We start from the raw sequence: 14526 nt of genomic DNA, 5'->3' as shown, positions 1-14526 counted from the left end.
AATATAACTACATAGAAGAGGATAAGATAAATTATCTATATCACGAAAAGGTTGTTGTATAAGTATCCAAAAGTGCTTCTCAGAGTAATTTGAACTTAACAACCAAGGAAAATATTCTGAGGTTTGATCCGGCTAACTATCCATACTACTTTACTCTCCACCTTAACTAGATGATGAGTATCGTTCAAATATTTCATTTTAAAAAATTCGTTTCATTACTTTCTGTCGTGAATGCACTCCTTCTATATAGATTTTCTACCCAGTTAGGCAGTTACCATCGAAGAAATCAAAGAATCATATCGGAGACCTAATCATTACCTGCTGAAATTTCAATGAAACTGGATTCTTTAACCCTTAGACCTAAAATTGGTATCCACAACCACAGCATGTTTAGTATATAGAGGGCAGGTGATCCGAAAAAACAAGAGGGGTTGGTTGAGGCTTACCAATCCCCAACTCAAAAGTTAGGCTGGAGTTATGGAACAAACCTTGTGTTCTATTGGTTACAATTAAGAAACATAAAATTTCCATGTGTGTTAAAAACAGAAGAAACATTTAACAAAGGATAGAACCAAAAATTGTTGAGGGATGCTAACAATCTTCTTATTTGAATATTCTCATTCTATATTTTCAGATCTCCTTTTCGGCCTGCAATGTTATATAGCGATTTGAACCTTATATTTTATGTATGTGATAATATTAATCATTAAAATCAGGCCCAAACAAGAGCAAAGTACAAGAGAAATTGTGTATTTTGTAACATACTCTATAGATGTTTGACGGTTGCCCAAAAAATAAACTTATCGTATGTTGAAAAAAATATCTGAAGCCGAAAATGGGGATTATAGCAAAATTTCACCCTTACCATAAGTAGATACAAATGAATTAGCAACAAACTAATAATTAATGTTTCTGAAAAAAAAGAAGTCTTAAAAAAATTGGAAATTGACAAATTGTTCATCTGCCCATTTCCAAGTGTCTTTTTTTTTTTTTTTTTTAAATTTTAATTTCATAGCATTTGCTCCCAATCCTTGAAGAGCCACCATATTATTGCAGGTCAGTTTGCATCTCTGCTACTTAATTTTATGCTCAACAGTCAATTTGTAAATCGTATATGTGCTGTCCGGAAACATGAACCATGGCTTACAACATATCTTTAAACTGGTAGTTGCAGTGACGTGCTTCAATTTAAACTCAATTAAATCTCTGCATGCATGCATGACGAAATACGGTGCAAATATACTATTTCACTTGCACGGGATGAGATCAGTAGATATCTCACCTGCTGCAGATTCAATAGGAATCAAATTTTTATAACGATTTAATTTGCTGACAAAATCTGCAGTATCTAAACACTGGTGAGAAAAAAATCTCAAGGTGTATGCCTAAAAGATCGAGCAGCTTTTCTCATAAGAAGGAAAAGGACAGCAGCTTATTTAGATCACGTCATTTTGGAAATACGACATTGTGCTGATCTTTTTGATGTTCAATATAATGTTATTTCAGGATTTAGGATGAGCTGGAGTTTAGGGTTTATGTTTTTTTGAGGTGCAACGATAGGTTTTTATTATTATTTTTTAATACAGGATCAAGGGAGGGTTTATGTTAAAAACATAAGGATAAGTCTAAATAGGACAATGGTAGAAACAATTGAAATAAGCCATTCCAAACTAATTTTCGTTCTATAACAATTATGGATTTTGCTAAAGTATGCCACTCACGTAGAGAATCTCTGAGCATTAATATGATGTGTATACACACACATGAAACAATAGTAGAAAATTGTCAACCTACAACTAATCGTAACACAACTCAACAATTATTTCTCAAAGCGATTGCACTTATGGCCCCGATAAAAGAAAAAAAAGCTAAAGAAGACATATTGGTTTGGTCAGTTGGTCATATGGTGTATCTTAATTCTCCTGTGAGCTTCCATTACCACTTTCTCTAAGGCAGTCCCTTAATAACTCCTTTAAAGCCTTGACGTTGGCTTATTTATTGGCCTGTTGCACTTAGACTTTATATCTTGCTTTCAACTTTTGTTTTTTTGGGTTTTGGGTTTTGGGTTTATATCTCTTTTTATTGTTAAGTAAAGAATAATATTAACTAGGCAAAGAACAGAGAACAACCAAAGAAACAAACAGGCAAAGAAGAACTCTCAAAGCAACCACAAACAAAAGGAAACCACCCCCCCCCCCCCCCCCCCCCCCCCCCCACCCACCCAAAAAAAAAACTTAATCCACGCAGGGGAAGGCGACGAGAAAGCCTGGAGCCTAAGGGTAGCAACATTCCAATTATAAAAGACCATCATGTTAATGGTGGAGGGCTTAACATATCAACTACAAATTCTGCAACCTCTCCCATCTATAATGGTTTCGTATGCTTAATTAAAGCTTTGTTTGGTGTGCTTTACTGTTGCACTAAAAAACTAGTGACCATGCATGTCCATAGCTTCCACTTCTTCCTGGCCCTCATTGAGCTCTCTCCAATAGAATCATGTAGTTCGATTTGGAACAGTGCATAATATGTCACTTTGTGCTTGATTCGATAAAGGGGTTTACTGCAGAAGTGGACAGGTCCTTGAGTTGTGATTGCTGCAGTTTGAGAGGTGCATGTTAAGAGATCTTTGAAGTTAAATCAAATAAATTTAATCAATCACACGGACTAGCTAGTTGTTCTTTTTCAATATTAGAAGAGGTCGCTGTGATATATTTGAAAGTTAACCTTTTTTTTTCTCATGTGAACTGAAAATACATATTGTTAAAATTAAACCTCAAGTTGTTGCTAAGGCCACTTCCACCGTGCTCTTTTGTCCTGTGGACAGGTCCCATTTGCAATCCAATTCCCTCACAAACTAGCTCCAGCCTATTCGGGCAATTGGGCTAAGGGGAGTCTGTGAGAGTGGATAGGCGGGAGTCCAAGGCCCGAGCGTTTGAGGGGGTGTGATGCAAGGCTGACGTCAGCATAATGTTAGTCACATTATAAATTTTTTTGCATCAGGCATGTGCATAACACGCGCACGTGGGGGGCACATTACCGACAAGATTTCAGACGGTGGGGCCCGCGTTGCAGCCCACTAAGTGGCAGGTGAATCTGGACCGTTTGATTTCTATATCAACAGTACAGATTTTTCAAATTTTAAAAATTAAGAAAAAACAGAAATGTTTTAGGGGGGACACGTGTCACAATCTTGACTGTTGGATTTCAAATTTTTTTTGTAATCCAATAGTTCAGCTTAATTAATTTAATAAAAAAATTAAAAAAAATAAAAATCCAAAAAAATTAAAAAAATTATAATTTTTTTTTTCTATAAATACCTTACTATTTTTTCTCACCTTACACCACATTTCAATATTTTCAACAATTCTAAACATGGAAGGACACGTAGCGCAACATAATTGGTTAAAAATCTTATCAAAATCTATCCACAAAAATTGTACTTTTGGATAATGACACATGGACGTGACAAGATCGAATAAAAATCCTATCCGAAATTAAAAATAAATTTTTTTTTATTATTATTTTAGAATATAAAAATACTAATATTTTATTGTCTATTGCCATGACTATTCAGTTTAAAAGCGAAGATACAAAAATTAATTACTGTTCATTAAAAATAGTTACTATTTAATAAAGAGAATTCAATTGCCAATTACCATGAAAGACCTTCCTACATTGAAACTCAGACCACAAACATCGATGGGTCCTTAAGAAATAAACGGTAAAGTTTCTGGACCATTGTGTTTATAAAGCCTGTTGTTAGTAATAAATATTACCCTTTGACAAAAAAAAAAAAAAAAAAAACAAATCCTTGATGATTTAGACAGTTCCAATAATCGAGGCATTTTGCTTATAAATGTAAAGTTAATTTCCTAGATAGTATAGGAAAATACACTAATAAGAAAAGAAAAAAAAAAAAAAACTGCGAGCTCCATCTTGTACAAAAATGTTAATATAACATATAATGTTGCCTCGTAAAATATTACTCTTAGTTATTAGGATTGTAAACATAAGTACACCACCTTCGTACGAGTATAAAATTTCATTTATGTTATACCATCAGTTACAAAAATTTATGAATCTTGGGCTTTGCAATATGGTGTATAGAAAATCCAAAATGTTTCAATACATTAATCCTAATTAATCCATGAAGAGCAATAAAAGGAACTGAAAGAATCACTTTTTAGATTCTTAGCGCTTCCAATTGTTCGATCGAGACTTCGATACAATGAACTGAACTTGGATTTTTTCTACCAATCCCTAAGATTTGTATGTGCATCAAATTTTGTAGCTTTTGGGCAACAATCCCACAACAATGCCAGCTATCAAATGCGTACCTAGAGATAATAACCACTAATTAACTAAAAAAGTGCATTTTTGCTCACCATCATTTAATGTGATGTATACTCATGACTCTATTTATCATTAATATACGAGTTTGAATTTTGAGATCTGTGCTTATGAACTACATGAATCTTGAAATTCAAACTCATATAACGATAAAAAATAAAGTGATGAGCATATATCATATTAAATGGTTGTGAGCAAAAATGCTTCCTTAACTAAAATTATATTAATGAAGCATTAGTTATATACGTTTCTGGCTATATATCTTGGGAAGGTGGTGGGAGCAAGTACAAAAAGGAGTTTAGGGTAGTAAAGTACTACGGCATCTGTTAGGAGCAGAGGCTTCAATCATACTCTAAAACCAATGATGATCAGTTATCAACAATGCATTAATATAATCAAATGATCATTAACCCAGGAATTATAAAACAAGTCTTTGATTAAATAAATTGGACTTCCACCTTGGCTTCAGTGTAAAGACAGACTTGCCTCACGTTAGCTAGCTTCATTTCAGTCTTTGTGTACATGTTGATCAAATTAGAAATTCAGATCAACCGGGAATCTTATGGCATTTCATGCCTCGTGCGTCCCTCATTAGCAAACCATTATTATTGTAAATTTTGGTTAAAGTCGGTGCCTAAATAAGACCTCAGTGCCATGAAGCTTCCTAGTCCAAGCTGGTTGAAGTGGCAGAAGAGGCCATCATAAAAAATAAAAAAAACGTGAAAAATTACAAATCATCCACACGAGCAGAGACAAATACTCTAATCAGTTGTCTTGTCATATATTTGGCTAGGGTTTAAGTACCGTAGTCTTGTACTTGCATTGATCTGCGGCTGCCAACAAAATATTTGATGGACTTGAAATTGAAAGATAAATAAATTCATGATGTGAGGGTATTTATTTGTGGTAAACTATAATGTAAGAGAATAGGGATAGCGCAAAATTCAACATGAAGAAACCGCACATAGTTTTCTCGTTCAAAACGCAAAAGGAAAGCTAAAATTGTAAGAAGAAATTAAAGTGGTGGAACTGTTCATTATCGGATGATGTCTTGGCCTTGTTCTTTTTCTTCAATTGCTTTAGAATATAGAGTGCAAAATCTTGTAATTTTAGACTTGGGGTCTCCCCATGATATAAAACCTACCTCCTCCACTGAGAAGAAACAAATATAGATGATGGGAGACAGAGAGGGTTAATATATACCAAAGGATTATAACCGGAATCAGGACCGCTAACTTTTGTGGATGCTCATTCGAAAAAAAAACAAAAAAAAAAAAAATTACTCCCACCCAAGTTAAGAAGTTTCTCTATTAAGATCACACAACATCCTAATCCGCAAAGGCTTAATCCATCTAAATTTAAGTGATTGTTTCATATTGGGGTGAAAAACTTAGAGTACACAACTTTAACACAAGTGTTGGAGAGACAATACAAGTAAATAAATTACTTGTATTATACAAACAAAATATTACAACACAAACTATCAAAGACACTCTTGAGAAGCTATGACACTCACTCACTTTCTAGAGACAAACTCTAGAGCACTCACACTCTTACAAGACTATTCTTTCTTCTCACTCTCACTTGCTTGCTTGCTTAGTTGGTTTCTTACCAACACACATGCATACATATTTATAGGCATGTTTGCCGACATATGGCCTCACTAGAATTTTCTAGTGCATGATCATGCACACACTACACCAACCTAGGCTTTGCATATCAGCCTTGCCGACTTAAATGATGCTAGAATTCTCTAGCATATTATTACACACACACACACACATTTGTTATAATAGCTAGACAATTCTAGCTTGTTCCCACCGACACACTTATTCTAGAAGATTCTAGCATATGAATGCTTTCTCCTTTGTTTCTTCATCATGGGCCAATCTTTATTATTTGGGCTGGTGTTGTACTTTTAACACTCCCCCTCAACACCAGCTCATTCTTCTCTCCATGCTGAGTTGACGACAAAACTTTTTCTTGCATACCCATTTGCATGATATGGGTTTCACATCTCTTCGCTTTGGCACTGGATTCCAAGCTTGATTTAGCTTTGCTGCAGTGACCTCTTCTCCCAACTTTGAAGCACTCAGGTTCAACTGTTTCTTCTTCTATGACTGTGTTGACGTATCTCGGATTTTGCCTCCGGATTCTTGTTGACCTCTTTAGTTGTGATTGTGGAGTTGATACTTCCACTTCACTAGGTCTATCTTCTTCTGGTTGTTGATATATGTCAGCTTGGCAAGGGTTTTGGGGCACTGCTTGCTCAACATCATCACCATCAAGCGAATCTTCAGACTCATCTGATCTCGACTGGATTCGAACAATTTGCTCCCCCATATTTTGCTGCAACTTATCTTTTATCTCTCTTGAATCAGGCAACGCCTCCTTTTCCGAGGACCACCAAGAAGATGCTTCATCAAACACCACATCTCGTGATGTGTAACACCTTCCATTCGTAGGATCACAACATTTCCACCCTTTTCTTTGGCTATCGTATCCCACAAAGATACATCAGACTGCCTTCTTGTCAAACTTGCTACGTAAATGACTTGGAACAAATACGTAGCACACACAGCCAAAGACTCGAAAGTAACTAACTGTAGGTTTCATATCCCACAATTTCTCAAAGGGTGAGACAAATTCTAACCTGGGTTGAGGAAGCTTGTTGATCACATAAGCTGCAGTTCTCATTGCTTCGGCCCAAAACCTTCCTGGTACATTCTTGGCATGGAGCATACTTCGACATATTTCTGCAAGATGCCGGTTCTTTCTTTCCACTACGCCATTCTGTTGTGGCGTATTGGCACAGGTGAACTGGTGACGTATTCTACATTCTTGTAGATACTGGGAAAACTCATTCGAGGTATATTCCCCTCCATTATCTGTGCGTATGCAACGGATCTTCTTTCCTACTTTTCCTTCAATTGTCTCCTTACACTCTTTAAATTTTGAAAATGTTTCAGATTTTTCTTTCATAAAGAAAACCCACACATACCTCGAGAAGTCATCAATGAACGTCACCATGTACCACATCCCACTTATCGATGGTTGCTTGACGGGCCCGAACACATCGGAATGCACCAACTCTAACGGCTCTTTCGCTTTAAACTTCGACTCTTCGTATGGTAGTTGATGTGCTTTACCATACTGGCATCCTGCACAGACCGTGTCTGTTCTCACGTCAAGCTGAGGTAACCCCTTAAGCATTGACTTCTTCATCATCACATTTAGCTTGTGATAGCTAACGTGACCCAATCTCATGTGCCATAAATCTGCTGTCTCGTTCTTCCTTGTCTTGTCTATGTATGCAGTTTCTGCTGACATTACATAGACTGACTGCAGTCGCCGTCCCTCCATTGTTGGCGTCCCTAAGATCTTGAGGTGTCGATACACCTTCACATCTCGTGGACCAAATAAGACATAATTTCCCAACGACGTCAATTGCGGCACTGAAAGTAGATTTTTCTTCATACCTGGAACATGGTAGACATCTTGAAGCGGCACATGGTTAGTGTTGTATCGGGGCTCAATTATTGTCTTACCGATGTGAGCAATCGGTAGCCTCGAGTCGTTAGCCGTCACCACTAAGCGGCCTCCTTTGTACTCAGTCAGACTTTGTAACTTTTTCTCATCACCTATCATATGGTTTGAGCAGCCTGAATCCACGATCCAATCATTCTGGTAGTCAATCGACTCCAGACTTGTTGCTGTGAGAGCTGACTCTTTCTTCTTTATAGCAATAGATGCTTCACCGTCCCATTCTTCCTCCAGGGCTAGAGACGCAATGACGTCCCAATCATCTTCACTTTTCTTCTCTGAGTTGGCGACGTTACTTTCTGCAGGCCTTTTGAACCAGCAATCCTTCGCCATGTGGCCATTCTTTCCACAATTGTAACACTTGCCCTCAAATCTTTTATTATTCTGGGACTGACCACGGTTGCCGTGATACTTTGGAGCTCTCCCTGGCCGAGAACTCTCTCCTCCTTGATGACCTTTTTCCTTGTCACCATTTCTTTTAGATCCACCACCAGCACGCTGCTTAAAGCTGCCTTTACTTTTGGTGTAAAGCACTTCCTCCTCACCTTTTAACGAGACCCCTCCCATTTGCTTTGCCAAAGCTTCTTGATCGGCAAGCAAATTCTCGAACTCAACAAGTGATGGTTGGGTCGGCCATCCTTGTACAGCGGCAACGAAGCCTCGATATTCGGGTCTCAATCCATGGATAATTATTCTTTTTATCCTGGATTTTACAATGGCAGCACTAGGATCTAATTCAGAAATTTCATGGCAAATAGACTTTACCTTGTGGAAATACTGCGCAATCGTCATGTCCCTTTGGGCCACTGATAACAACTCGTTCTCGAGAAGCTGCAGTCTTGTATCGTTCCTCTTTGAAAAGAGTGTGGCGAAGGTGTCCCATGCTTCTTTTGGTGTCTTGGCCTTCCGTATGTGCTCTAACATGTCATCTTCAACTGTGGTTTTTAAGGCAAACATGGCCTTACCTGCCTTGATCTTCCACTTCCTCAAAGTGCCGCTGGTGTCTTCTTCTGGCTGCGTAACTTCATTACCGCCAACGACATCCCAAAGATCTTGGCCTTGTAGGTAAGACTCCATACACGTCGCCCACGTGTTGTAATTTTTGTTGTTCAACTTCTTGATTCCTCCAACAACTTGAAGGTCTCCCATCATGTTGGCAGAGCTTCAATAAGCCAAACAAGATTAACGAATAATCTTGCGAAGTACTAAACTTCTCACGATTCTCAAAAGCTTCAATAGAGACGGTCCCTGATCGTACCGCTCTGATACCAATTATTGGGGTGAAAAACTTAGAGTACACAACTCTAACACAAGTGTTGGAGAGACAATACAAGTAAATAAATTACTTGTATTATACAAACAAAATATTACAACACAAACTATCAAAGACACTCTTGAGAAGCTATGACACTCACTCACTTTCTAGAGACAAACTCTAGAGCACTCACACTCTTACAAGACTATTCTTTCTTCTCACTCTCACTTGCTTGCTTGCTTACAAGCTTGCTTAGTTGGTTTCTTACCAACACACATGCATACATATTTATAGGCATGTTTGCCGACATATGGCCTCACTAGAATTTTCTAGTGCATGATCATGCACACACTACACCAACCTAGGCTTTGCATATCAGCCTTGCCGACTTAAATGATGCTAGAATTCTAGCTTGTTCCCACTGACACACTTATTCTAGAAGATTCTAGCATATGAATGCTTTCTCCTTTGTTTCTTCATCATGGGCCAATCTTTATTATTTGGGCTGGTGTTGTACTTTTAACATTTCATAGATAAGCAAGCTACTACACAAAATCTTATATAACTCAAAGACCGGCCAAACAATACATATAACATGTTTTGATTAGATTTTTACTCATGCCACTACCAGCAACTTATTTATAGGAAAAGTACACAAGTAAGGGATATTGAACAAGTTGAAATAACATCTATTTGTTACCAAGACAAGCTATATATGTTCAATATACAAAGCAAGACAACTAATTATCCGCCCAATCCCTTCAAACTTAATTGGGTTTTATGTTTTGGATAATTAAATATTAAATCAGCTACTATAATGCAAGCAAACTACATGTTTTTTTGTGTATAAATCTCAAAAAATAATAATTAAAAAAATCTAAAAGGGTTTCCATTTTTACTAGCTATAGTAAGCTAGACCTCATAACCCTAATGCCTAGGTCATGGATAAGGAGAACAAATGCTAGTCCCAATCAGGGTTAGGGACGGAATATACAACCGTAAATGGAAAGAATAACCACAAAGATGACCTTTACCTAATTTATTTTTGGAAGGGGGAATATTGCTCATTAATTAGTATTGGTGTGTAATTAAAAAGAGAAATTATAAAAGACACCTGTTTTAAAAAGACAGCTAGATTCTCTGGATTATGTTAGCAGAAAGTCTGAGTTTGAGTTCGAGATGCAACATCTTCTTAACCAGCAAGAAAATTTTCAAACTACAGCTCGGTATACCAAATGTTATAATATAATTAGTTGTAAAATTCTTTTTAAAGTTTTCAACCAAAAACACTTTGTGTAACGAGTCGTGTTTCCAGCACACTTAAAAATCTCTCCTCACCAGCAGTGCTGTTAACAATGTCACTGACCAATAAAATCTCAGCGATTCCAAAACATATCGAGGAAAAGAAGCTGTGTGCTGCTTTCGGCTGAGGCAGACTGGACCAATGATATGTCGATGCGAGTTTGTGAAATTGCTCACCGGAGGGGAAGATAATCACTTTCTCACAAAATAAAAGGCTTCTACCCTACAATTTCCATTCCGTACCTAATCACTTGTAATTTCAGCATAAGCCAACAGCCATTATTTAAATCTGTCGTTTCCAGTACTGATGCCTGTATTCGCGATGGAGGACTCGTCATGTTGTGGGAGCCACATCCAACGCCTCTTTGTATTATCTATAATTCCAAATATACCCTCTGATGTATTTTATACAGTTTGGTTCGACAGTATTTATACAGGTGGGGGTGTATAGGAAAAGTAGAAGATTGGGAACCAAGCATGTCTTAGTTTGTGAGTGTTTATCTAGGTGTCAAAATGTTATAAATACGGCTTAATGGGGACTTTCTCCATTCTTTAGGACTAAGATTAGTTCCCTCTTTTTATTTGATTATGGTTAGGATTTAAACAAATCCCAACCATTAACTCATTAATATCTGTCAACAAATTTATTTGATTTATTTTTATTTTTATTTTTTTTGAAGGGAAAGCAGAGGGGGAGAGATACAAGTTTACATGTTTTCTTCGAGGGTTATATATGATATATATAATAATATTGTAGTTATGAATAAACAAAGTGTATTAATTTGTGACAAATTGAGGTCTTCTTTTAGATGTACTAATTTTTTGCCAAAATGAGAATCATTTGGTATTATGTATGGAAACTTTTTTCGCTGCTAAAGAATCAAAAGTAGACTTGTCAATTTCTTACATATATAAATTGTTAATCCGATTCGAAACGATATGGAAATAACGAAATTTGAGAGAACACGTTAACTAATTCGATCATTATTGAATCACACATTAAGAACCCATTATTAACAGACGTTTAACAATTTACCAGTGGAACCAAACATTAACTCATTAATCTATGTCAACAAATTTATTTTACTATGGTTATGTTTTTTTTTACTTTTAAGGGAAAGAGGAAAGGGAAGAAAAGTCTACATGTTTTTATCAAGGGTTATTTAATATATAATTTCGTAGTCCACTTTATGAATAAACAAAGTGTATTAATTTCTAACAACCTGAGGTCTTCTTCTAAATGTATTAACTTTTTTGCTCAAATGAGAATTGTTACATCTCACATCGCTTAGGGGAGTGGATCCTGTAAGCCTTATATGTATATTCTCATCTCTACCTAGCACAAGGCCTTTTGGAAGCTCACTGGCATCGGGTTCCATTGCAATTTCGAAGTTAAGCGAGTTCGCGCGAGAGCAATCTCAGGATGGACCCATTCTAAAATGGATGTTTTAATAGTAGAAATGCATACATGAAAATCATGATTTAATGGTTATGTTTTACGAAATGCTTCATGAGTAAATTAGATTTACACTTTATGATTATCATGCTTTACTGAGAATATTTTGGAATACCAAATTAATTGCAAGATATTATTTGACATAATATCTTACAATTATATTCAAAATACCACCATAAGTGGCCTGTCCCTATTTCTCCAAATAGGACCAACGACACCCCTATATATAGCCCCATCTTCATACCAAAATGAGAATTACAACTTTACAAGCGAGAGAGATACGAATTTTGGGGGAAGTAAGAGACGAGTATGGGAGCTCCGGATGATGATAACGATGATTGTGACTTTCTTTTGTTGGAGTCTTTTACGCTGCTATTAGACCCTCTTGCTAGAATTAAAAAAAAAAAAAAAAACCTGCAGGAGTTTTTAGGGCCACAGTCAACATCATGCCTATATCCATCATGAAGGCATTACGCCGTTCTAACGACGAACTCATACCGTCATGAATAACCATAAGCAGCTTCGTCGGCAACAAGTCCCAAACCAAAGGGGTGCTCCCGTTAGAGGTAGGCGTTGCAGGTCGCAACGGACTAGTGGGTGGCATGTCTTGCACCTTTTTTATTTGAAATAGCTCCAATTTGTTTATTTGTTTATTAACATAGTAGCAAAACACATAGCCCTATGTCACTTCAAAGTTTCTTAAAAAGTACATGAAAATGATCGATTTAAAAAGGACTGAATTGGAGGGTGACCCACTGGGAAGTTCTCGTGTGAGTTCCCAGAAACAAAACCGTGAGGGCATGGTCGGGGCCCAAAGCGGACACTGTGCTACAATGAAGTCGAGCTCGAAATGTGGTGGGGACCCGGGCTGGGATGTAACAAGAATCACATGGTTTTATGTGTGGAAACTCTTTTCACAGCTAAAGGGCCAAAAAATACAAAAATATAATCTTATCATATTTCTCATACCATATTTTTAACACATGAGTCACATACATATAAACAATCAGTAAAATTAGTTCTAGCTAGTACCACTCATAAATTTGTTCAAAATAAATAATGTATAGCTTCAATCAATATTTGCAATTTTTCTTCAATAGTTAGGACTATTCAGTAGTAAGGAAAATAAACGGTCATGATTTAGTTGAGAAAATACTAATTTTTCTTACTTGCCAATCTAATAAATATAAAGTCGGATTATCTAGTAGTTCGGACTATGAAAATTTACCCCAACATTTGATTATAAACCTCACTTAAATACCCTAAATACTTGTAACTTCAGAGTTAATTTGGCATAACTATTAATTACTCATATCATAATAATATGGATTTATATAACAAAAACAGATTCAATAAACCCAACTTATTAACTTTGGCGTCCACTTTGAAACAAAGAAACCCTAGCTAGCTTAAACATTTCCCAAAAGGTTCATTATCTCCTAAGCACTTCCAAAAAGGTAAATGCAAGTAATCTCCCATCACTAATTGTATAGAAGGCGGCTTAAGTTAATTAGCTTATGGAAGCAAGACCCACACGCAAAAGAAGACCAAAACAGATAAAACGCAAATAAATAAATAAATAAACAAATAAAGAATTACCAACAAGGACAATTTGGTCATTTGAACACAATAATATCATTCACTCTGCTATGTTCGTATGAGTTTCAATAATTCCTATATATGTATCACACAGCTATTCCAAACCTTCCATAGCATTCAAGCTTTCATCAACCCAAAAACCCCAAAGAAACACAAAAGAAAACCTAAAAACAAATCAAAATCCACAGAGAGAGCTCAAAAACCAGAGATGGGCAACAGTCTAAGGTGCTGTTTGGCTTGCGTACTACCATGTGGAGCCCTAGACTTGATCCGGATCGTCCATTTGAATGGCTACGTAGAAGAAATCTCACATCCAGTTACAGCCGGCGAGATCTTAGAAGCAAACCCTAATCACCTTCTCAGCAAACCCAGCTGCCAAGGGGTCGTGCGCAAAATTTTGATCCTCTCGCCGGAGTCGGAGCTCAAGCGAGGCAGCATCTATTTTTTGATTCCGTCTTCTTCTGTGCCGGAGAAGAAGAAGAAGAAGAAGAGTAAGAGCAGCGGCAATAAGAAACCCTCAAAAAAGAGCAGCACGAGCCAAAGCGATAGTACCGGCCGTTACTTGACGGAGATTGTGACGGAAAAGAAATCTATGTCTCGCCAAGATAGGAGGGCTGGCCGTGTCACGGTATGGCGGCCTCATCTCGAAAGCATCACCGAAGGCTAACATTTTTTTCCGGTGATGGGGGTTTTTTTTTTTTTGGTACGTAAATGGGTTTGGTATTGCGTCTTGTGGATATATTTGGAATTTTATTTTGGGTCTGCGAGTAATAATGGCAGATTCTGATTTAAAAATTCAGTGTTCATGAGGTCATGATCTGTTTTATTCTCAAGAAATCAAAGGAAAAATTAAAATCATGGCTACGTATAACAGAGAAGAGAGAAAAATAAAATGTTCGTAGAAATACAATTGTATTTACACCAAGTTTGTAATTAAGTAAATATGTGCTGCTTCTTCTTTTATTCTCTCTTTGTGATCTCATGATTTGTGTGGAGAAGAAAATAACTGGGCAGCCTAGTG

General features: G+C 36.8%; 1 protein-coding gene across 1 annotated transcript; it reads left to right on the top strand.

The window, feature by feature from the left end:
• Window positions 1-13606: 13606 nt before the first annotated feature.
• Window positions 13607-14526, top strand: LOC137741294 (uncharacterized). Its single transcript, XM_068481017.1, has one exon. The coding sequence runs from the start codon at window positions 13714-13716 to the stop codon at window positions 14170-14172; it is 459 nt and encodes a 152-aa protein (XP_068337118.1). The 5' UTR covers window positions 13607-13713; the 3' UTR covers window positions 14173-14526.

The sequence above is a fragment of the Pyrus communis genome, chromosome 8 (genome assembly GCF_963583255.1).
Source record: "Pyrus communis chromosome 8, drPyrComm1.1, whole genome shotgun sequence".
Taxonomy (NCBI): Eukaryota; Viridiplantae; Streptophyta; class Magnoliopsida; order Rosales; family Rosaceae; genus Pyrus; species Pyrus communis.
This window is presented reverse-complemented; position numbering and strand designations above follow the sequence as displayed.

Bases quoted from the DNA above. Each gene is read 5' to 3' on its own strand.
- LOC137741294 (XM_068481017.1), top strand. From the start codon at position 13,714: ATGGGCAACAGTCTAAGGTGCTGTTTGGCTTGCGTACTACCATGTGGA.